Source organism: Oncorhynchus nerka, linkage group LG12, assembly GCF_034236695.1.
Source record: "Oncorhynchus nerka isolate Pitt River linkage group LG12, Oner_Uvic_2.0, whole genome shotgun sequence".
In the NCBI taxonomy this organism is placed as follows: domain Eukaryota; kingdom Metazoa; phylum Chordata; class Actinopteri; order Salmoniformes; family Salmonidae; genus Oncorhynchus; species Oncorhynchus nerka.
The window spans coordinates 55,259,687-55,284,898 of record NC_088407.1 but is presented as its reverse complement, the minus strand read 5'-3'; the positions used below and the strand labels follow the sequence as shown (position 1 = coordinate 55,284,898).

General features: G+C 45.4%; 1 protein-coding gene across 5 annotated transcripts in view; it reads left to right on the top strand.

The window, feature by feature from the left end:
* The window catches only part of LOC115138387 (palmitoyltransferase ZDHHC14-like), a 108,342-nt gene that overhangs the window by 39,523 nt on the left and 43,607 nt on the right, over positions 1-25,212 (top strand). For all 5 annotated transcript variants that reach the window (XM_065025655.1, XM_065025654.1, XM_065025653.1 and 2 more), the window contains one exon: positions 12,082-12,242. In XM_065025655.1, coding sequence (XP_064881727.1) covers positions 12,082-12,242 — 161 coding nt within the window. The remainder of the gene's footprint in view (positions 1-12,081; positions 12,243-25,212) is intronic.

Genomic DNA, 25,212 nt, shown 5'->3' with positions numbered 1-25,212 from the left:
CTATCCTTTAGCTCGAAAATCTATTGCCAGTTTTGTACGGCGCAGCTCGGAACGGAACATACCGGACCAACTTTTCTCTCCATGTCCCTGGATTTCAACTGCTCTCTGGACATTCATACCCGGATCTCACAGCTAGCTAGCTGCTATCCGTGTGACTATCGGCTTTCGTCGATTCCAGAGCAAACATCAATTATTCCCGAGCTAGCCAGCTCCGTCAATCACTCCTGAGTTCCATCAATCACTCCTGGGCTGCAGTCACCTATCCGGACCCGTTTTATTGCCTACGCGGAGCCCCACCGGGCCTTCACAACTGGACTGCCGACATTATCTACCCGAAGGAGTTACCCGGCTGGCTCCTCCGTCGCGACGTTACCTTAACTGCGGCTTGCTAACCGTTAGCTGTCTTACCGGCTGCTCTCAAAATAGACAATCGGACAATTGATTTATTTTGATTATTATTATGTTTCTTCTTGGGCCTCTATAACTATATCTATTGTTTTTATTTTTGTTGTTGTGTGATTTGGATTAATCCCCTCTACCACACGGAACCCCACTAATCTACTGACGGAACGCAAGAGGTGGCTAACAACAGACCTCCATCCTATGCTAGCTTGCTACCGATGGCCTGGCTAGCTGTCTAAATCGCCGTGACCCCCAACCAACCTCTCCACTCACTGGACCCTTTTGATCACTCGACTAAGGATGCCTCTCCTTAATGTCAATATGTCTTGTCCATTGCTGTTCTGGTTAGTGTTTATTGGCTTATTTCACTGTAGAGCCTCTAGTCCTGCTCACTATACCTTATCCAACTTATTAGTTCCACCACCCACACATGCAATGACATCTCCTGGTTTCAATGATGTTTCTAGAGACAATATCTCTCTCTTCATCACTCAATACCTAGGTTTACCTCCACTGTATTCACATCCTACCATACCTTTGTCTGTACATTATACCTTGATGCTATTTTATCGCCCCCAGAAACCTTCTTTTACTCTCTGTTCCAGACGTTCTAGACAACCAATTCTTATTGCTTTTAGCCGCACCCTTATTCTTCTCCTCCTATGTTCCTCTGGCGATGTAGAGGTGAATCCAGGCCCTGCAGTGCCTAGCTCCACTCCTATTCCCCAGGCGCTCTCTTTTGATGACTTCTGTAACCATAATAGCCTTGGTTTCATGCATGTTAACATTAGAAGCCTCCTCCCTAAGTTTGTTCTATTCACTGCTTTAGCACACTCTGCCAATCCGGATGTTCTAGCTGTGTCTGAATCCTGGCTTAGGAAGATCACCAAAAATTCAGAAATTTTAATTCCAAACTACAACATTTTCAGACAAGATAGAACTGCCAAAGGGGGCGGTGTTGCAATCTACTGCAAAGATAGCCTGCAGGGTTCTGTCCACTATCCAGGTCTGTACCCAAACAATTTGAACTTCTACTTTTAAAAATCCACTTCTCTAAAAACAAGTCTCTCACCGTTGCCGCCTGCTATCGACCACCCTCTGCCCCCAGCTGTGCTCTGGACACCATATGTGAACTGATTGCCCCCCATCTATCTTCAGAGCTCGTGCTGCTAGGCGACCTAAACTGGAACGCGCTTAACACCCCAGCCATCCTACAATCTAAACTTGATGCCCTCAATCTCTCACAAATTATCAATGAACCTACCAGGTACCCCCCCAAAGCCTTAAACACGGGCACCCTCATAGATATCATCCTAACCAACTTCCCCTCTAAATACACCTCTGCTATCTTCAACCAAGATCTCAGCGATCACTGCCTCTTTGCCTGCATCCGTAATGGGTCAGCGGTCAAACGACCTCCACTCATCACTGTAAAACGCTCCCTGAAACACTTCAGCGAGCAGGCCTTTCTAATCGACCTGGCCGGGGTGTCCTGGAAGGATATTGATCTCATCCTGTCAGTAGAGGATGCCTGGATATTTTTTTTAAATGCCTTCCTAACCATCTTAAATAAACATGCCCCATTCAAGAAATTTAGAACCAGGAACAGATATAGCCCTTGGTTCTCCCCAGACCTGACTGCCCTTAACCAACACAAAAACATCCTATGGCGTTCTGCATTAGCATCGAACAGCCCCCGTGATATGCAGCTGTTCAGGGAAGCTAGAAACCGTTATACACAGGCAGTTAGAAAAGCCAGGGCTAGCTTTTTCAAGCAGAAATTTGCTTCCTGCAACACTAACTCAAAAAGGTTCTGGGACACTGTAAAGTCCATGGAGAATAAGAACACCTCCTCCCAGCTGCCCACTGCACTGAAGATAGGAAACACTGTCACCACTGATAAATCCACCATAATTGAGAATTTCAATAAGCATTTTTCTACGGCTGGCCATGCTTTCCACCTGGCTACTCCTACCCCGGTCAACAGCACTGCACCCCCAACAGCAACTCGCCCAAGCCTTCCCCATTTCTCCTTCTCCCAAATCCATTCAGCTGATGTTCTGAAAAATCTGGACCCCTACAAATCAGCCGGGCTAGACAATCTGGACCCTTTCTTTCTAAAATTATCTGCCGAAATTGTTGCCACCCCTATTACTAGCCTGTTCAACCTCTCTTTCGTGTCGTCTGAGATTCCCAAAGATTGGAAAGCAGCTGCGGTCTTCCCCCTCTTCAAAGGGGGGGACACTCTTGACCCAAACTGCTACAGACCTATATCTATCCTACCATGCCTTTCTAAGGTCTTCGAAAGCCAAGTCAACAAACAGACTACCGACCATTTCGAATCTCACCATACCTTCTCTGCTATGCAATCTGGTTTCAGAGCTGGTCATGGGTGCACCTCAGCCAAGCTCAAGGTCCTAAACGATATCTTAACCGCCATCGATAAGAAACATTACTGTGCAGCCGTATTCATTGATCTGGCCAAGGCTTTCGACTCTGTCAATCACCACATCCTCATCGGCAGACTCGACAGCCTTGGCTTTTCAAATGATTGCCTCGCCTGGTTCACCAACTACTTCTCTGATAGAGTTCAGTGTGTCAAATCGGAAGGTCTGCTGTCCGGACCTCTGGCAGTCTCTATGGGGGTGCCACAGGGTTCAATTCTTGGACCGGCTCTCTTCTCTGTATACATCAATGAGGTCGCTCTTGCTGCTGGTGAGTCTCTGATCCACCTCTACGCAGACGACACCATTCTGTATACTTCCGGCCCTTCTTTGGACACTGTGTTAACAACCCTCCAGGCAAACTTCAACGCCATACAACTCTCCTTCCGTGGCCTCCAATTGCTCTTAAATACAAGTAAAACTAAATGCATGCTCTTCAACCGATCGCTACCTGCACCTACCCGCCTGTCCAACATCACTACTCTGGACGGCTCTGACTTAGAATACGTGGACAACTACGAATACTTAGGTGTCTGGTTAGACTGTAAACTCTCCTTCCAGACCCATATCAAACATCTCCAATCCAAAGTTAAATCTAGAATTCGCTTCCTATTTCGCAACAAAGCATCCTTCACTCATGCTGCCAAACATACTCTTGTAAAACTGACCATCCTACCAATCCTCGACTTTGGCGATGTCATTTGCAAAATAGCCTCCAATACCCTACTCAACAAATTGGATGCAGTCTATCACAGTGCAATCCGTTTTGTCACCAAAGCCCCATATACTACCCACCATTGCGACCTGTACGCTCTCGTTGGCTGGCCCTCGCTTCATACTCGTCGCCAAACCCACTGGCTCCATGTCATCTACAAGACCCTGCTAGGTAAAGTCCCCCCTTATCTCAGCTCGCTGGTCACCATAGCATCTCCCACCTGTAGCACACGCTCCAGCAGGTATATCTCTCTAGTCACCCCCAAAACCAATTCTTTCTTTGGCCGCCTCTCCTTCCAGTTCTCTGCTGCCAATGACTGGAACGAACTACAAAAATCTCTGAAACTGGAAACACTTATCTCCCTCACTAGCTTTAAGCACCAACTGTCAGAGCATCTTATAGATTACTGCACCTGTACATAGCCCACCTATAATTTAGCCCAAACAACTACCTCTTTCCCAACTGTATTTAATTTATTTATTTATTTTGCTCCTTTGCACCCCATTATTTTTATTTCTACTTTGCACATTCTTCCATTGCAAAACTACCATTCCAGTGTTTTACTTGCTATATTGTATTTACTTTGCCACCATGGCCTTTTTTGCCTTTACCTCCCTTCTCACCTCATTTGCTCACATTGTATATAGACTTGTTTATACTGTATTATTGACTGTATGTTTGTTTTACTCCATGTGTAACTCTGTGTCGTTGTATCTGTCGAACTGCTTTGCTTTATCTTGGCCAGGTCGCAATTGTAAATGAGAACTTGTTCTCAACTTGCCTACCTGGTTAAATAAAGGTGAAATAAAAAAATAAAAAATCTATACTGTTTAACAAGCCCTGGATGCATCCAGAGCAGAAAGGAACACTCACTCTACTCATCCTAGCCTGGGTTAACCCTCCCACAGAGAGAGCGCAGGTACTCTACCGTCCATATGATAACAGCAGAGAGACATTCAAACTGTAGTTTCATTCCAACTTGTTAGGTGGTTTGCATCATTGAAAGCAGGCGACACTGGATTGATGGAAACACTATTGATGGACTACTATGGTCAGAGTGAATGACCCTTAGTTCCACTCTGGCCTGCTAAACTGCAGGGTCAGGATCATGGTGGTGGTGATGGGCTATAGATGTAAAGTCCCAGCATGACTCTGGGGGTTTGGCCTGGTAATGGATTAGACCGTCAGGCAGGAGCAAGCCTCTGGAATACATCTCCCTTTCTGTAATCTCTCCCCACAGGGACAGCCGTGTTCAAAACGAACATGATCTCTCTTCAGACACACAGTGGTGGAGCGGGATCCACTGGGTCTGTACTAATTCATTGGGGCGAGAGATTCGTTATGTGATGGGTTGTCTGCATTCATTAACCTAACGTAGCAGGCGTAAAATAAACACAGTGGTGGTGTTTCTGGTCATGACGAGAAACGAAACTACTGTCGGTGGAGGATCTCTTCTGCACTCTTCAACCAATACTGTAAATGTGGAGGAGGAGTTAAGATGGAGTGTCTCCTTGTTAACGTCCAAAAGCGGAAGTCTCGTCACAGGCTCTTTCCGTTTCCCCTGAAAACCCAGATGAATCTGGTTGATTCCAAACTGCTGAGGGTGGCATTCATAGTCAGTGGGAGAATCTCAATTGCACACTCCTCAAGCCCTCTCTCCTCGCATCCTCGTCAAAACCCATTAGAGGAGAAGGTCAGAGGGGAGGGTTTTGAGAAGGATGCAAAGAGAGAGGTCGTGATGTGTATGCAATTGACATTCTCCCACTGACTATGAATGACTTCTGATCTACCCTGCTCTACCTTCTGATCTACCCTGCTCTACCTGATCTACCCTGCTCTACCTTCTGATCTACCATCCACAGAGGTTTTCCAGGCACACAGCAGAGCACGTTCAATTTAGTCCATCTCTGGTAGAACATGAACTGCAGGATATTAGACCAGCCAGCACTGCTGTTATCCCATCAGTATGTGTCTAGAGTAGACCCCTGCTGACAGAGGTTGGACCAAGTCACAATTATTTGAGTCACAAGCAAGTCTCAAGTAGGGCTGTGGCAGTCATGAAATGTTGTTAGCCAGTTGTCAACCAAATAACTGCCAGTCTCAATGTAATTGACCATTAATTAGCTATGTCTTCCACCCATAGGCTACAAGCTACTGATGCAGACCTTTTGGAACATCTACATTTAAAAGATAAATCCATTATTTATTTTAGACAGGTCTAAAGAAACATGATATGAAGAAAATGTTTATTTCAGAAGAACAGAATAGCATACTCTGCATTTTCCTTATGTTAGGCCCTGTGCTATGCCATATGGCTGTGAGCTACACTAGTTTATTTAGCAGAAGATTTGCTTAGAATTCTGTGGCATTATTTTTTATTATGTTATAGTATAACGAATACAATTGAACATGGCTTAATAAAATAGAAAGGATATTTTCTCAGATTTCAAAGGAAGTGCGCACATGCGGCTATTCTGTGTTGAGCGGTTGACAAAGAAACTGGTCCTCTATTCTTCATTTAGAGTTACTTATGTAACTTGAGTTGTGATACAAACGTTGGGCCATATGTTTTGATTTTGAATACATTCTAAGGCTGCATGATGGAACTAATGATGATCTGAAAAAAAGTTGCAAGCTGCACACACTTCATCATTCTCTCATTCACAATTTGACAAGCACTTGATAATATTCTCATCAGTCCTCGAATTTCCCGGCAGCATCCCCCTTGTGTGGCCGTAATGCCCCCTAAAAAAATCCATGCCTTTTGTGGCCAAAGTTGCCATTGTGCCCTTGGGCTGAATATAATATGCTACTTATAATTCCTTCCTCCCGGCTGCTGTGCTCCAAAGCACTTCTCATTCACATAGCTCTCTCGGATATGCCCGTCACGTGATCGGGTCCCTCTCCCATGCATTTCAGCTAAGAAGTAGGCTACAAGTGAATGAAGACGGACACATCGGGGATGCAACTGCCCGCGTTCCTCTTATCGAATTGCGAGGTGCATATTGAAGATGTTAGAACTGTCCACGTTTACTTTTCTTCAGCCAATAAGATGAGTAGGCCTATGTCAATATACTGTCCCCCATAGTACAAAAGTTGACCTATTCGAGAAATAAACATTCCAAAAATACTCTGGGAAAGTTGTGGGATGTGATAGATCCCAACTTAATACAACCACTCGCATTAAACATTTTTTAAAAGCAATGAGGCTGATCGTTTAGCTTAAAATGTTGATAAAGTATTTGGGTCATTTTTTTCACATTATAAGCACAGCCTATGTATGCCAGTTAGGCTCTACACCGGTTATGATGCAGATTAATTTGCTTAATTTTAAGAAGTTATTTGGCCACTTTAGTTGTGATACAAACCTTATCAAAACATATAGGCCTATGGGCTAGGATTCATGAGGTGTGTGACTTTGAAAAAGTGCGGTTTCTTGCCTTAATGCACAAGCTGGGCATCATTCACAAGTGATAATACATAATTCACAAGTGATAGGCTAATATTGTCACCCATCAGACTATTCTTAATGTAATGTTGTCTTTACATGTACTAAATAATACATCTGTGAAATTAGTTTTGATTTAGAATTGACCGTTATCTCGGAACAGGGGCACTTAAAATACCGAATGGAGGACGCTTTTCCCATAGTTCATTTTCATGCCAGCCAGGTAGGTTATACTCCTGTTGTAAAGTGAAGCAATGTGCTTAATATTAGGAAAGTTTATAAATAAATATAGTAGGCCTATCCTTTAGAAAGCTGATGGGATCTTCCTCTTTTTAATATAGCCATCAAAACTGTGATTTCTCACGCAATTGCATATCCTATAGAAATGTTGTGCAACTCATGGGCACTCATTAAGTGTTTGATTAGATTTTTGATTACATTTGCGTTGTCAGAGTGATTTAGAGGGACAATAGAGTGCTGAGTACCAGGCAGTTATCAAGTGTGGTAGGCTACTAATTACCATCAGCAGCATCAGAGCTTAGAGGAGCCTAATTACCATGACTAATCGGTCATGTGGAATTTGACTGCCGTCATGACTCGTGACCGCCGGCATGGCGGTAATACGGTCACTTTAACAGCCTTAGTTTCAACTCACAAGGTCCAAGTCGCAAGTCAAGTCCCCAGTAGAATGGGTCGAGACTCGAGTCAAATCCAAAGTCGTGCATTCTAAGAGCAAGTCAAAAAAAAAAAAAAAAAAAGTTAAGTCTGAAGTAAAATAAAAATCTATACAGGCAATGAGTTGTTCAGCTACACATTTTTGTATATTTATTGAGGCTAACAAACAGCCCTTTTCATTATTTTGTCTACAACAAATTCCAAATGCAAGCTTCATAAGTCAATTATACATTTCAAGCGATGTTGACATACCAAAAGACCAGTAGGCCTATGCTAGTAATTGTTGCTTGACGCCTCTCTGGTGAGCCTGCAAGGTAAACAGTTCATATTCTTGATCACATATTAGTTTTGGCGCATGTTCATTTATGGCAAACCTCTCTCCTTACGATTGATCTGCACCCGATCCTATAGCTGTACAACAAATCACCAATCTGTTCGGTGGCTGTAGGATCGGATGGAAAGCATGATCTGTCTGTGGACTTTTTCCTCAGAAATATTGTAACGTATTCTGGCAAATAAATGACATCTTCTTCCCATAAGTATTGAAGGTAGTGCGACGATATCTTTAGACATATAGCCAATACCATCACTGAGGAATATTAATTATAACCCACCCAAACAAGGCCTATTGGAAATATGGAAAATGATCAATGAAGTCATCAGGTAGCCAGACTAATGTTGTGGCAAAGGTGCATCTGTAGCCAATTGCTAAATGGTACTTTATATGGATAATTTACAGTAGGTAGGTAGGTATAGGCTATGATGCTTTCTGGTCACTATTTTGAGTGTGCGTTTCCTTTGCGCACCAACGCTGATGACTGGTCAACAGTCCAGAATAGCAACTTTTTGGTTCTGAAGCACAGAGTAGATGTTTTTTTTAAACAAGAATTTGGTGTTAATGCCATAGGCCTATGTTAGTGACCAGATCGAATAAGCAAAGGTAGAAATATAAAATACAAATGGTTGTAAATATCTATGCAATTAATACATTTTTCTTGATTTCAGTTTCACACTTGCAACCTCCCAGAACCTTCTTACTGCTCTAGCTTACCCGACCTGTGTTGATTGATAGTTTGCAGGCAGCAACTGCTGCCCAGTTGTGGTATTAATAAAGCCTTCATAATGTAGTGTCCCGTGGACCCTGGCAGCAGCCCCACGAGGGATGGGAGTGTTGGAATGGGATTGGCAAGGACCAGGGTGTACCTTAGGGGCAGTCCCGGCACGCAGACACCTGACACACAGAACCGGAAAAGACCGTGGATCGGAAGACTGTCACACCCGCAATCTGGCCGTCAATACACTCCTCTCACCTCCTGGCCAAGGTTCCTTTAGTTTTGGCTGCATTCATTTTGGCTAGTCGACGAAACAAAATCTGAAACCTGAGATGGTTACATTTTTACCAGCCAGCGTTAGAACATTGATGGATCCTTAGCGCTACTGAGCTTCAGCTTTGGACTCCCATTCTCCACTTAAGCACCAAAGCCCAGAATGACATACTTATTAATAGTGTGGCCAGGTTGGTGGGAGTGCTGGCTCCAGTCCTGGCACTGGCTCTGCACAGCTGGTATGGCCAGGCTTCCAAGGTGTTGCCATCTGGAGGGAGGTGATGGTGATACATTCAGGATGACTTATATCCGCTTGGAAGTAACAGGCCTCTGCCATAACTCTGCTGGATAGTCAACCACCACAGCTCCCTGCTTCACAGTATCTTTGCCTAGTATGCTATGTTTCCTGGTTCTCACATAGTGCCGGTAGCTAACAGATGGCAAACATGACTAAAGATAGCCTGCTCTCACCTCTCTTATCACATCTCTAAATCCACATACGCGAAAGGATGTATGTCACCTCTCTCCCACTTGTCACTCTCATCAACCTATCACTATCACTGCCTTTTAGAGGCCCTAGCCAGGTCTTTATGATCAAGTGTGTTTTTGCTTGGAATTGATTTTCATACAACAATCAATGAATGAGAGTAGCTTAAGTGCTCTAAACGGCAGTAATGCTTGTCCTCTCGTCGCAGGCATTTCCCCCTCCTGCTGTTGAATATCATACTAATGGAATAATGGAGCCCTCTCGCCTCGCTGGACCCTATCGCATGTCATCTAGCCCCCTCACCACAATTCATCCTTTCTGAGAGACAATAATGGAGGTTTAGGATCACTTCTCCTTCTGTGTTGTGAATGGAACAATTTGGTCACAGTTCAATGTTAAGTGATTTGTTATTTGTGAATGGCATTTGTTGACGTGTGTGACTCATTAACCGTTTTTACAAGTCTGATCAGGTGAAGTCCTTCCTCCTTAAATCCCTCAGTGATCATAGCAATATCTCTGCTACATCCCTGGTTATAAAATATGTGGTTAACTTTATGGATAAAAGGTAACATTGTGCTGCCTACTTCATTGATCTGTCAAAGGCCTTCACTCACTGCTAATTCAGAAGCTTTCCTCAATTGACCTAGACCTTCCCGCATTCAAGTTTTCAAAATGACATGACAGATAGAACTCAATGTGTTATATACTGATGGTGTTAAATCGGGTTTTCTGGACAAAACAAAAAGTGTCCCACACTTGTCTATTTGTGGAAAAATCCCCCTGATTCTCTAGCAGATTAGTAAGAATGGCCCCGTGTTTGATACTGTATATACAGTGCATTCGGGAAGTACTCGGACCCCTTGACTTTTTCCGCATTTTGTTACGTTACAATTTTCCTTCATCAGGAGAAAGGCATTGGACCAAGAACCCGATGGTCACTCTGACAGAGCTCCAGAGTTCCACTGTGGAGATGGAAGAACCTTCCAGAAGGACAACCATCTCTGCAGCACTCCACCAATCAGGCCTTTATGGAAGCCACTCCCCAGTAAAAGGCACATGACAGCCAGCCTGGAGTTTGCCAAAAGAACTCCGACCATGAGAAACAATAGTTTTTATAGTAATAGTTTTTTTTTTTGTAAACATTTGTAAAAACCTATTTTGCCTTGTCATTATGGGGTATTGTATGGAGATTTCTGAGGGGGGGGGGGGATAATTGAATACATTTTAGACTAAGGCTGTAACGTAACAAAATGTGGAAAAAGTTAAGGGGTCTGAATAGTTTCTGAGTGCACTGTATATACAGTACCAGTCAAAAGTTTGTACACCTACTCATTCAAGGGTTTTTCTTTATTTGTACTATTTTCTATGACAGCTTTGCACACTCTTGGCATTTCTCTCAAGTTTCACCTGGAATACTTTTCCAACAGTCTTGAAGGAGATCCCACATATACTGAGCACTTGTTGGCTTGTTTGTCCTTCACTCTACGGTCCAACTCATCCCAAGCATTGCCTCTATGGCAATTCAGAAAACTGATTGCGGACCTTATTACTGATGAATGTCTGTGATTTATGACAGTGTTTTCCTTTCCTTTCTGCTTGCATTTGGTATTTATATTTTGATGTGTGCATTTTCTGTCATTTCTGTAATTCAGGGCTCATCTGTAAAAGAGACCTTGGTCTCAGTATGACTCCCTGATTCAAAATAATAATACAAAAAATGTACTTCTCAAAGTATTGTCATACAAGACTTGCTCTCCTTTGCCTTTCAGCATTTTCTTTTTATATTTTACCCCCATTTGTCTCCCCAATTTCGATCTTGTCTCGTTGCTGCATCTCCCCAACGGGCTCGGGAGAAGCGAAGGTGGAGTCGCGCGTCCTCCGAAACATGACACGCCTAACCGCGCTCCTTAACACCAGCCAGCTTAACCCAGAAAAGCCGCACCAATGCTGTAGGAGGAAACACCGTTCAACTGGTGACCGGGGTCAGCCTGCAGGCACCCGGCCCGCTCAAATAGTGGATAGAGCGTGATGAGTCAAGTTGAGCTATTGGACAAATTCAGATGCTTCGTTCCGTTTGCTTCCGTCTTTAACAAATGTTTTGCAACGTAATCGGAGTAATGAATACGCCTGAGGCGAGCCAGCACTAGGGGGAGAGAGGTGTCAGGCGTAAAAAAAAAACTGTGGTGCGCATATGTCTTGTTATGCTGTCTTGCATGCAAATTCCCCAAAGTAGCCTCAAGTTTACCTCTTCTTCTCTGGTTTTATTTAAATTACACAACTTTCCCCAGGCCTTTTATAGCCAATCGTCTAGTTAGGCTATAAGATGAAAAATAACGTTTTTAGATAAGAGGTGATGAGTCTCTGTATCTAATATCTACGCTCTGCTTTGAAATTGAGCTTGGTGTGGAGGATAATTCTACCCACTTCCGACCCAACACTTTTTCCTGTCCTGCGAACATACGCCACTGTTTCTAGTGATGGTCATGTGTTTGTTTGGCTTGGTGCAGCCTGCTCTGAATACTACAGTATACTGAAGATTTGTATGAGTCTGACTCTGGCCCTTTCTCTCTCGTGTTCTACCCTAGCTGTCCGTTCCTGTCGATGCAGATCACCCCAGCCATCCCAGTGATAGGGGGGGTGCTGTTTGTCTTTGTGCTGGGGACTCTCTTCAGGACCAGCTTCAGTGACCCAGGGGTCCTGCCCCGAGCAACGCCTGATGAAGCTGCTGACCTGGAGAGACAGATCGGTAAGGAGACCTCTCTCTATTCGCTCTTTGTCACATTTCCTCTTTCTCCCTCTTCTTCTTAATCCTCCCTCTCACACACTCCCTCCCACACGTCTCACATGCCCTCCTCCTTTTCCTCCCTCCCTCCCTCCCTCCCTCCCTCCCTCCCTCCCTCCCTCCCTCCCACACGTCTCACACGCCCTCCTCCTTTTCCTTCCTCCCTCCCTCCCTCCCTCACGTCTCACACGCCCTCCTCCTTTTCCTCCCTCCCTCCCTCCCACACGTCTCACACGCCCTCCTCCTTTTCCTCCCTCCCTCCCTCCCTCCCACACGTCTCACACACCCTCCTCCTTTTCCTCCCTCCCTCCCTCCCTCCCACACGTCTCACACGCCCTCCTCCCTCCCTCCCTCCCACACGTCTCACACGCCCTCCTCCTTTTCCTCCCTCCCTCCCTCCCACACGTCTCACACGCCCTCCTCCTTTTCCTCCCTCCCCCCTCCCTCCCTCCCACCCACACGTCTCACACGCCCTCCTCCTTTTCCTCCCTCCCTCCCTCCCTCCCTCCCACACGTCTCACACGCCCTCCTCCTTTTCCTCCCTCCCTCCCTCCCTCCCTCCCTCCCTCCCTCCCACACGTCTCACACGCCCTCCTCCTTTTCCTCCCTCCCTCCCACACGTCTCACACGCCCTCCTTTTCCTCCCTCCCTCCCTCCCTCCCTCCCACACGTCTCACACGCCCTCCTCCTTTTCCTCCCTCCCTCCCTCCCACACGTCTCACACGCCCTCCTCCTTTCCCTCCCTCCCTCCCTCCCTCCCACACGTCTCTCACACGCCCTCCTCCTTTTCCTCCCTCCCTCCCTCCCTCCCTCCCTCCCTCCCTCCCTCCCACACGTCTCACACGCCCTCCTCCTTTTCCTCCCTCCCTCCCTCCTTCTTTCATGTTCCCTCCTCTGTACATCCACCCCTCCCTCTCACATTGACCTCCACCTGCTAGGCCAAGACCAGAGGTCTTGTTGTCTGACTGATGCCTCTCCCTCAGGGGTAGCTGTGTTCCATTTTGCCCCTGGCAGGTCACATACAGTGCATCCGGAAACTATTTAGACCCTTTGACTTTTTCCGCATTTTGTTATGTTAGCCTTATTTTAAAATCGATTAAATAAATGTTTGTCCTCATCAATCTACAAACAATACCCCATAATGAAAAAGCGACAATAGGTTTACATTTTTTTTGTTGCAAATGTATTACAAATAAAAAACAAATACCTTATTTACATGATGTTTAGACTCTTCGCTGTGAGACTCGAAATTGAGCTCAGGTGCATCCTGTTTCCATTGATCATCCTTGATGTTTTTACAGCTTGATTAACTGTAGAATTCAATTGGTTGGACATGAGTTGGAAAGGCACACACCTGTCTATTTAAGGTCCCACAGTTGATAGTGCATGTCAGAGCAACAACCCAGCCGTGAGGTTAAAGGAATTATCCGTAGAGCTCCGAGATATTATTGTGTCAAGGCACAGGTCTGGGGAAGTGTACCAAAAAATGTCTGCAGCATTGAAGGTCCCCAAGAACACAGTGGCCTCCATCATTCTTAAATGAGAGAAGTTTGGAACCACCAAGACGGCCAAACTGAGCAATCGGGGGAGAAGGGCCTTGGTCAGGGAGGTAACCACCTGAAGGTCACTCTGACAGAGCTCCAGCGTTTCCTCTGTGGATTTGGGAGAACCTTCCAGAAGGACAACCATCTCTGCAGCACTTCACTAATCAGGCCTTTATGGTAGGTAGAGGGTTGAGGTTAGGGCTCTCTGCAGGCCAGAAGCCGCCACTCAGTAAAAGGCACATGATAGCCCGCTTAGAGTTTGCCAAAAGGCACCTAGAAACTCTGACCATGAAAAACTAGATTCTCTGGTCTGATGAAACCAAGATTGAACGCTTTGGCCTGAATGCCAAGCGTCACGTCTGAAGGAAACCTTGCACCATCCCTACGGTGAAGCATGGTGGTGGCAGCATCATGCTGTGGAGATGTTTTTCAGCAGCAGGGACTGGGAGACTATTCAGGATCGAGGGAAAGATGCACCGGCTTTGAACAACAACACTCCTCATTTGGGAAAATTTTAAAATGAAGGTTTTTAGAGAATAAACAAACTGAAGGCTGTGGGAACTTGTGAGCCCATCACATCTTCAAAACGACATCTCCCATTTCCCATGATCCTACAGCACAGTCCCTCTATCAGCTCTGTAGTTCATCCCAGGATCACCTACCATGCCCATGTCTGTCATTGGCAGCATCCAAACAAAAACTGCCTCTTGCCCAGATCCAAGGGTGTATCTGTAGTGGTGAGCCAAGCAGTGATTAGCTGCTGCCTACATTGACAGATCTTTCTATTTATCTGTTCTTAATATAAACATCTGAATCCAGCTATCCCACAATGGTGATTTTAGGACCATGTTAGGGCTCACTACCCTTCCACCCCCAAGCACAGACTGAGCACCCCTCCAGTTTATGAAATCTCCGGTCCTGATTAATGCTGCCCATACATTAACCTGGCTAGAATACTGGCTAGAGGTCCTTTATCAGAAATACCAGATTTAACCCACTGAGAGAAAGGTCACTGGCTTTTCCCATAGTGGGGAGAGAGAGTTTAATGTCATGTGGATTGCATACTCTGACTGTCAGGTTCTTTCTCTCTCTAACTCCCTTATTCCCTCCACTCCTTCCACCTCTCCCTCATTCCCGCTCTCGCTCTGGTTCCCGCTGTTGCCCAATACTCCAGTCATGCCGTGGCTGGATGACATGCAGACACATTAAAGCAGATCTGATAGCTCTTATCCTGCTCCAGCTCCCACAATGAGTAGGCATCTTACTCTGCTTCAGACTCACTCTTTGTGTTTTATCTCTGCCTTCACCTTTATAGTCCTTGACCCCCCTCCTCGCTCATCTTTCTCTCTGTGACTTGGCCTATCTCACATGAATCTTTCTGGGCTCTTTCACCATCTCCACCATCTCCCTTTCCATCTCTCTCTGTCGCACGCACACACACACACACACACACACACACACACACACACACACACACACACACACTCGCACACACACACACTCGCACACACACACACTCGCACACCCACGCCAGGGCTCATTCCTCATGTTTACAGGCTGTATTTCTTAGGCTGTGTGTGTAAGTGGCTGGCTGCTCCCGTCCGTCCTCAGCCTAGACAGCCATGCTCTTTTCCAGCAGCGCAACCTTAAGACTTGACACACACAAGCGCACGAACACACACACACACACACACACACACACTGGCTGCACGTCTCTGAGAAGACGAGAGGGGGCTCTCATTAGTGGAGCTGAAGCTCTCCCTCTCGCTGTGCTTCACAGCGTTAGGAGACGTGAGTATGCAGTGTTGTCATAGCATGGTATGTTATGTATTCTCTCTTTCACTGGATGAATGCGTATTCTACAGGCCGCTCTGCTACTGGTGTTAGGTGCTTCCTTTACGACGCACGCTGTTATTACGAAGCCTTTTTTACTGTCAGTGTTTTACAGGGTTGTAACTGTGCAGACAGACGAGAGAGACTCTGGCAACTCGGCTCATGTCATCAACTCCCTCCCTGCCTGGGTTGATATTGTGGGAAAATACCAAAGTCTGGCAGTCAGTCTGTAAAAAGGCTGATACATACAACTCAGATTTATGGGTTTTTATTTGTACAAGCCTAGTAGTGTTGATTTTTGAAATATACTACCTGGCCTATGATGGACAACGATAAAACACAGTATCTCACCTATCCGATGTATGTGGCAATAAAATACAATAAAAGTCACGGTTTATTTGTCAGTTTGAATCCATTTTCCTGGTAGTGTTGCTGAAGGTAACGAGCAGTGGGTTCCAAGGACCAGAGCTGGTGTTGCTGGGAGAGAATGACTAAATATAGGCATATTAACTCATGGGACTGGTTCCTGGAGAGAGAGAATCTCCCTGCTTCAGCGGCCTTCACAGTGTGAGGGAAGGAAGGGATTTAGATCGTTTCTGCCTGCTGTGGTCAGTCGCATTTTGCAGAGAGAAACACTGTCAGAGTGTATTAGTGGTCCTTAAAATGAGACCTACTGATGCTTGGCATGACATGACGTGCACACTGTCCAATTTGTCTCTGGCCTAAGTGCTTGTTATGTTGCCTAGCTTGTCGTGTTATGACAGTGTGGTGTGAGCTCTCCCTAACTCCTTGGAACGATGACACCGTCAGTCAGTCAGGCTAAGTTAGAATAGATCACAGAGTGAAGTAATGTTTGACCTCAACTTGAACTGGTTCTTCCTTAATTCCCAGCAGCCTTCTGAATAATTCATGCTCTTGTCTTCCATTCAAAGTGGTAAAGGGCCTCAGTTCACCTCTGGTATTGATCTGTTGTGAAACTACAGACAGAATGGGACGGAACAAGGTGCCTATTCATCAGTGCCCTATGTCTGGGATACAATGTGTGTCCTATAACAGGAAGTGCAGTGTTGTGTCCTGTGTTGTTGTAGATGTTTGCTGGATGGACACATCTGTCTATTGTTTGGGGAACCACAGAGGGGAACTGTGGTTTGCTGAGAGCAGCAACTTTCTCACTCCCACTTTCACTCACTCACTCTTTCTCTCCTGCAATAACTCTCCACCTCACCTACTCTCCATCTCACTCCCATCTCCATCGGGCTCAGTGGCTAAAGCCTGCTGTGTAAATCAATGGGCCCCTGTCCTGACTCCTGTCCTGTCCCTGCTACACTACATTACCAAAACTATGTAAACACCTGCTTGTCGAACATCTCATTCCAAAATCAGGGGCATGAATATGGAGTTGGTCCCCCCCCTTTTCTGCTATAACAACCTCCACTCTTCTGGGAAGGCTTTCCACTAGATGTTGGAACATTGCTGCTGGGACTTGCTTCCATTCAGCCACGAGCGTTAGTGAGGTCGGCACTGATGTTGGGCGATTAGGCCTGGCTCGGAGTCAGCGTTACAATTCATCCCAAAGGTGTTCGATGGGGTCGAGGTCAGGGCTCTGTGCAGGCCAGTCAAGTTCTTCCACATCGAACTATACAAACCATTTCTGAATGGACCTCGCTTTGTGCACTTGGGCATTGTCATGCTGAAACAGGAAAGGGCATTCCCCAAACTTTAGCCACAAAGTTGGAAGCACAGAATCATCTAGAATGTCATTGTATGCTGTAGCGTTAAGATTTCCCTTCACTGGAACTAAGGGTCCTAGCCGTAACCAGGAAATTATTCATCACTCCAGAGAACACTTTTCCACTGCTCCAGAGTTCAATGGCAGCGAGCTTTGCACCACTCCAGCCGATGCTTAGCATTGCGCATGGTGATCTTAGGCTTGTGTGCGGCTACTCGGCCATGGAAACCCATTCCATGAAGCTCCCGATGAACAGTTCTTGTGCTGACGTTGCTTCCAGAGGCAGTTTGGAACTCGGTAGTGAGTGTTGCAACCGAGGGCCGACGATTTTTACGCGCTTCAGCACTCAGCAGTCCCGTTCTGTGAGCTTGTGTGGCCTACCACTTCGCGGCTGAGTCGTTGTTGCTCCTAGACGTTTTCACATCACAATAACAGCACTTACAGTTGAACGGGGCAGCTCTAGCAGGGCAGACATTTAACAAAATGACTTGCATCCTATGATGGTGCCACGTTGAAAGTCAATGAGCTTTTCAGTAAGGCCATTCTACTGACAATGTTTGTCTATGGAGATTGCATGGCTGTGTGCTCGATTTTTTATGCTACGGTTGTGGCTGAAATAGCCGAATCCACTCATTTGAATGGGTGTCCACATACTTTTGTGTATGTGTGTACTGGATATGATAGTAGGGGAACTCTCCAGCACAGTCAGCCTAGTAGATCAATCTCTACTGTTGTTAGTGCAGCTCCTCTTTCCAGGTATCCTGTTTGTCTGCCTGTCTGCCTGTCTGCCATGTTTAGCAATGCAGGCCCTGGGCCGAAGTGGCATCACCGCAGAGACTGGAGAATCTGGCATCCTCCAGGTGGGTGCATGCCAACTCCAAAAGCTCTCAGAAAGACATTACCAGAACGACGGTGGAGATGTCTCTTCCTCTTCCTGGTCTCTTCTGCTGTGCGTGCCAGAGACCGAGTGTTGACGAGCCAGTAAAGGTCAGGGGATGTTTCTAAAGCCTGTGGCCATGCTAAACTCCTGCTCCTCTCCCTGCAGAGGAAATAGGTGGTGTGTGTGACGGTGAGCGATCGGCTGAGGAGGATGCACTGACATTTTAGGGTTTGTTGGACGCAGCCAGACCCTATATGATTATTAAGGTTTCCCACAAGGCTCCTGAGAAGTTGGAACAATTCAAGTGTTTGTGTGAGTACATGCTGTGTGTGGTCCGAGAAATGCATCAGCAGCAGGGCCCTCCTTATATTTCACAGCTCTTTCATCCATCTTCTATCCTCCCTCCCTTCTCCTTCCTCCCTTCTCATTCCTCCCTTCTCATTCCTCCCTTCTCCTTCCTCTATCCCTCTTCTCCCGCTGCCCACCCCGGCAGACAGACGGTCTTGTTACAGGGGGAGGAGAAGAGAGACAGAGCAGTGGAACCAGGGTTATAGTCTCAATGCTGCTCTCTGTCTGCCTGTCATAGATGTCTTTGGCCCTCGGAAGATGTGCTCCAAACAGTTTTCTCCTCAGGGTTACACAGTGTGACTGGCTGGGTGTGCATGACTGTCTTAAAGAACATCCCCAAAATAGATTGATTTCTACAGTGCTCTTTGTGTTTGACTGCCACCCGGTCTCTATCAAGATACACGTTCTGCTAGAATATGGAATACAGATGGTGGTGGCAACCCAATAGAACACCCTGGATGATGAACCTCTTACTCCTGCATAATATTGGCAACATTTTGAGTTGAGTATTTCTGTGTTTGATGTCTTCTCTGGGTTTATAGAACAAGCCATGGAAGAGCCAGTACCCTGGCATACATATTATCTGCCCACCCACTGTAAGAAGTATGAAGTGTTATTCCCCCGAGATGCCAGTCTGAGCAGCGTGCCACCCACCACCAGACCTGACTGACTGATGGCTGCTCTGGTAGTATTACCACAGAGAGGAGGAGAGAGAGTTTAGAAAATGCCAACAATGCCTCAGTAACAGAGTGAGAATGTACACTGAGTGTACAAAACATGAATCCATTTGAAAGCTTTGATCCCTTATTGATGCCACTTGTTAAATCAGTGTAGATAAAGGGGAGATTCAGAGGGTGAATTGGCAAAACAGACGGCAAAACAGACGGTTTAAGTGCCTTTGAACTATAGGTCGACCGATTAATCGGAATGGCCGATTAATTAGGGCCGTTTTCATAACAATCGGTAATCAGCATTTTTGGACACCGATTATGGCCGATTACATTGCGCTCCACGAGGAGACTGCGTGGCAGGCTGTCACCAGTTATCTTATAAAAAAACAATCAATCTTAACATAATCACTAGTTAACTACACATGGTTGATGATATTACTAGTTTATCTAGCTTGTCCTGCGTTGCATATAATCGATGCGGTGCCTGTTAATTTACCATTGAATCACAGCCTACTTTGCCAAACGGGTGATTTAACATGCGCATTCGCGAAAAAAGCACTGTCGTTGCACCAATGTGTACCTAAACATCAACGCCTTTTCTTAAAATCAATACACAAGTATATATTTTTAACCTGCAAATGTAGTCAATATTGCCTGCTAACATGAATTTCTTTTAACTAGGGAACTTGTGTCACTTCTCTTGCGTTCTGTGCAACAGAGTCAGGGTATATGCAGCAGTTTGGGCCGCCTGGCTCGTTGTGAAGACCAATTCTTCCTAACAAAGTCAGCCAACTTCGCCAAACGGGGGATGATTTAACAAAAGTGCATTTGCGAAAAAAGCACAATCGTTGCACGAATGTACCTAACCATAAACATCAATGCCTTTCTTAAAATCAATACACAGAATTATATATTTTTAAACCTTTTAAAACCTGTTAAAATATATATTTTTTTTTTATTTTTTATCCCCAATTTCGTGGTATCAAATTGGTAGTAGTTACAGTCTTATCTCATCGCTGCAACTCCCGTACGGACTCGGGAGAGGCGAAGTTCGAGAGCCATGCGCCCTTCGAAACACAACCCAACCAAGCTGCACTGCTTCTTGACACAACGCACATCCAACCCGGAAGCCAGCCGCACCAATGTGTCGGAGGAAACACAGTACACCTGGCGACCTGGTCAGCGTACACTGCACCCGGTCCCCAACAGGAGTCCCTTGTGTGCGATGAGACAAGGATATCCCTGCCGGCCAAACTCTCCCTAACTCGGACGACGCTGGGCCAATTGTGTGTCGCCCCATGGACCACCCAGTCACCTCCCGAGCCTGGGCTCGAACCCAGAATCTGCAGCAGACCACTGCCCCACCCGGGAGGCCTAAAGAAATTCATGTTAGCAGGCAATATTAACTAGGCAAATTGTGTCACTTTTCTTGCGTTCATTGCACGCAGAGTCAGGGTATATGCAACAGTTTGGGCCGCCTGGCTCGTTGCAAACTAATTTGCCAGAATTTTACATAATTATGACATTGAAGGTTGTGCAATGTAACAGCAATATTTAGACTTATGGATGCCACCCGTTAAATAAAATACAGAACTGTTCCGTATTTCCCTGAAAGAATAATTGTTTTGTTTTCGAAATGATAGTTTCCGGATTTGACCATATTAAAGACCTAAGGCTTGTATTTCTGTGTGTTATTATATTATAATTAAGTCTATGATTTGATAGCGCAGTCTGACTGAGCGGTGGTAGGCAGCAGCAGGCTCTTAAACATTCATTCAAACAGCACTTTAGTGCGTTTGCCAGCAGCTCTTCACAATGCTTCAATCATTGCGCTGTTTATGACTTCAAGACTATCAACTCCTGAGATTAGGCTGGCAATACTAAAGTACCTATTAGAACATCCAATAGTCAAAGGTATATGAAATACAAATGGTATAGAGAGAAATAGTCCTATAATAACTACAACCTAAAACTTCTTACCTTGGAATATTGAAGACTCGTGTTAAAAGGAACCACCAGCTTTCATATGTTCTCATGTTCTGAACAAGGAACTTAAACGTTAGCTTTTTTTACATGGCACTTATTGCACTTTTACTTTCTTCTCCCAACACTTTTGAACAAATTGAACATGTTTCATTATTTATTTGAGACTAAAGCGATTTTATTGATGTTATTATTCATTCAGTATTGTTGTAATTGTCATTATTACTAATATATATATAACAATTGGCAGATTTAATCGGTATAGGCTTTTTTGGTCCTCCAATTATTGGTTCCGGCGTTGAAAAATCATAATCGGTCGACCTCTACTTTGAACAGGGTATGGTAGTAGGTGCCAGGCGCACCGGTTTGTGTCAAGAACTGCACATTTTCCGTGTGTATCAAGAATGGTCCACCATCCAAAGGACATCCAGCCAAAGGACATCGTCACAACTGTGGGAAGCATTGGATTCAACATTGGCCAGAAATTGGTCAGCAATCCCTGTGGAACGCTTTCAACACCTTGTAAAGTCCATGCCCCGATGAATTGAGGCTGTTCTGAGGGCAAAAATAACTCAATAAGTTTGTACACTCCATGGAGAACCTGTCCAGGGTTTAAACCACCCTGAAGCAGAGTGAGAAGAACTGCTGTAAACTCTCATAACCCTGGAAATAGCTTTTAGTCCTAATGTCTCTGCCCTGCCTTCAGGCACTTTTCTCACACACACTGACTCAACACATACTTTCTTAACAGAGAAAGTAATTATGGGAATTATAGGACTATTTCTCTATATCATTTGTATTTCATACACCTTTGACTGTTGGATGTTCTTATAGGCACTTTAGTATTGCCAGCCTAATCTCGGGAGTTAATAGGCTTGAAGTCAATGTGAATCCCAGCATTGCAAAGAGTTGCTGTTTGAATGAACGCTTACGAGCCTTCTGCTGCCTACCACCGCCCCAGTCAGACTGCTCTATCAAATATCAAATCATAGACTTAATTATAATATTAATATGGTCAAATACGGAAACTATCATTTTGAAAACAAAACAATTGTTCTTTCAGTGAAATACGGAAACGTTCCGCATTTTATCGAACGGGTGGCATCCCTAAGTCTAAATTTTACTGTTACATTGCACAACCTTCAATGTTAGGTCATAATTATGTAAATTCTGGCAAATTAGTGACGTTCTTTGTTAGGAATAAATGGCCTTTCAACAGTTCGCAACGAGCCAGGTGGCCCAAACTGCTGCATATACCCTGAGAAGTGACACAATTTCCCTAGTTAATATTGCCTGCTAACATGAATCTTTCTTTTAACTACATATGCAGGTTTTAAAAAATATACCAATGTATTGATTTTAAGAAAGGCATTGATGTTTATGGTTAGGTACATTATTGCAACGATTGTGCTTTTTTCGCGAATGCTCTTTTGTTAAATCAAGTTGAAGTAGGCTGTGATTCGATGATAAAATAACAGTCACCACATTGAATATATGCAACGCGGTACAAGCTAGTTGACCAAGTAATATCATCAACCATGTGTAGTTAACTAGTGATTGTGAAGGTTAAATTGTTTTTTTACAAGATAAGTTTAATGCTAGCTAGCACCTTACCTTGTCTCCTTGCAGCCACAAGGTCCTTTTGACGCTGCACTCGCGTAACAGGGTGTCAGCCTGCCACGCTGTCTCCTCATGGATTGCAATGTAATCGGCCATAATCGGCGTCAAAAAAGGCGATTGTTATGAACTTGAAATCGGCCCTAATTACAGTCTTGTCTCATCTATGCAACTCCCGTACGGACTCGGGAGAGGCGAAGGTCGAAAGCTGTGCGTCCTCCCAAACACAACCTGAAGCCTATAGCTTACAGCCTATAGGGATGAGTTTAGGAAATTCATGTAAAGGATGACGCACTGCTTGTTTAATGAGTACCGCTTCGCTCTGTTTCGGCTCATACGAGACTCGAACTCAGGACCTCTGCCTTTCCGTCACACGTGATTGCCCTCCTGAAGCGTTCCAACCCAACACGCTGTAAAAAAGGCCTTCAACTGCGCAAGAGGCGACCCGAGTGAGTTTCACAGATCCCCATCTGCTACATTCACACCACAATCTCCCTCCACAGCGACCCCAGTGGTTAAGCTGAGCGCAACTGTAAATTTGGCACAAAAGTGCCAGTGGCACTATTGTAAATGACTTCATGTTGCCTGCTTAGCGAGTACCACTTCCCCCTGAATCAGCTCATACGGAGACTCGACTCAAGACTTCTGCCTCAAACACACGTGACCGCCCTCCTGAGGCATTCCAGCCCATCGTGCTATTAAAAAAATGCAGTCTTCAAATACGCAAGGAGCGCCACTTCAGGCTGAGGATCCCTATCTGCTACACTAATAAAAGTCTTCCAGATCCAGCAAGGTTACTCATGAAAAGAGTGTGGTTTGAGGCCTCCTGAACTGTGACACTAGAGATTCTGGGTTCGATTTTAGGTTCTGTTGCAACCGGAAGACCCATGGGGCGACGCACAATTGGCCCAGCGTCGTTAGGGGAGGGTTTGGCCGGCAAATATGTCCTTGTCCCATTGTGCACTAGCGACTCCTGTGGCGGGCCGGGTGCAGTGCACGCTGACACGGTCGCCTGGTGTAAGGTGTATTCTCCGACACATTGGTGCGGCTGCCTTCCGGGTTAAGTGGGCATTGTGTCAAGAAACAGTGTGGCTTGGTTGGGTCGTGTTTGGGAGGACGCACGGCTCTCGACCTTCGCCTCTCCCTAGTCCGTACAGGAGTTGCAGCGATGAGACAAGACTGTAACTACCAATTGGAGCGTGGTTTGGTGATCCATGCTTACAGTGCCTTGCGAAAGTATTCGGCCCCCTTGAACTTTGCGACCTTTTGCCACATTTCAGGCTTCAAACATAAAGATATAAAACTGTATTTTTTTGTGAAGAATCAACAACAAGTGGGACACAATCATGAAGTGGAACGACATTTATTGGATATTTCAAACTTTTTTTAACAAATCAAAAACTGAAAAATTGGGTGTGCAAAATTATTCACATAACGGCTATTAACTCTGACCCATTCCCACTCCATTACCCAATTAACTACAGTCAGCTGGCACTGGCTCTGTCGGGACCATACTGTTTCCCCACCTGCACCAGGGTTCTGGGCCACAGTTTGGTGCTTTTCTATCGAGACTTACCCTTACACCAGTGGGCCGCCGGTGTTTTATGTTAATGAAAGCTCTGGTGTTATGGTGCTTCCATCAAGAGTGTGACACTGAAGACTTGTGGCGAGCAGAATCAACAGCCTCTGTATCATTCAAGACCGTTGCTTTGTGAGAAGGTGTTATGTAAATGAAAGCTAAAAAAAACTTGTCTCCAAGTCAGAGCAGGTCCACCGGAGCCATGGCTCAGTGAGTCACGGGTGCCGGCCCGTGTAGATGGGTGGAGAGTCTGAAACTTTTGGGTTAACCACTGGGGCAAATCTTCATTGGAAATGCCCCAACACAGACCTTCATTACTCACACACCACACAATGTGAATACTTTAACTGTGCACTTTCTGTCATTCCTACTTAACGATTTCTTGGATCTGACAGACTTGTGCAGGTTTCTATCAGAATGCTTCCACCAGTCCTATCACTTGAGATTAGTCAGGCTGTAAGCCTGCAATGTTGACAAAATGGGGGGAAAGGAGGAGTATAGGCCTGCAGGGATTGACACGGAGGCCCTATTGCCTGGGGCAAGTGAATTTATCTTTTTTTTTTTTTACTGCTAACCAAAATTCGAATAATTCCAGTACTGATCTTTCGGGTTCCTCTATAATGTGTAGGTGAAAGGAAGGCAACATATGACACTTGTGCGTGTAAATAGCTCATTTACATTTTCGGACAAGTGTTCACAATCTTCAGGCAACCAAAAAGTACTCCTGTCTTGGTCGATCGGTAAGTACCT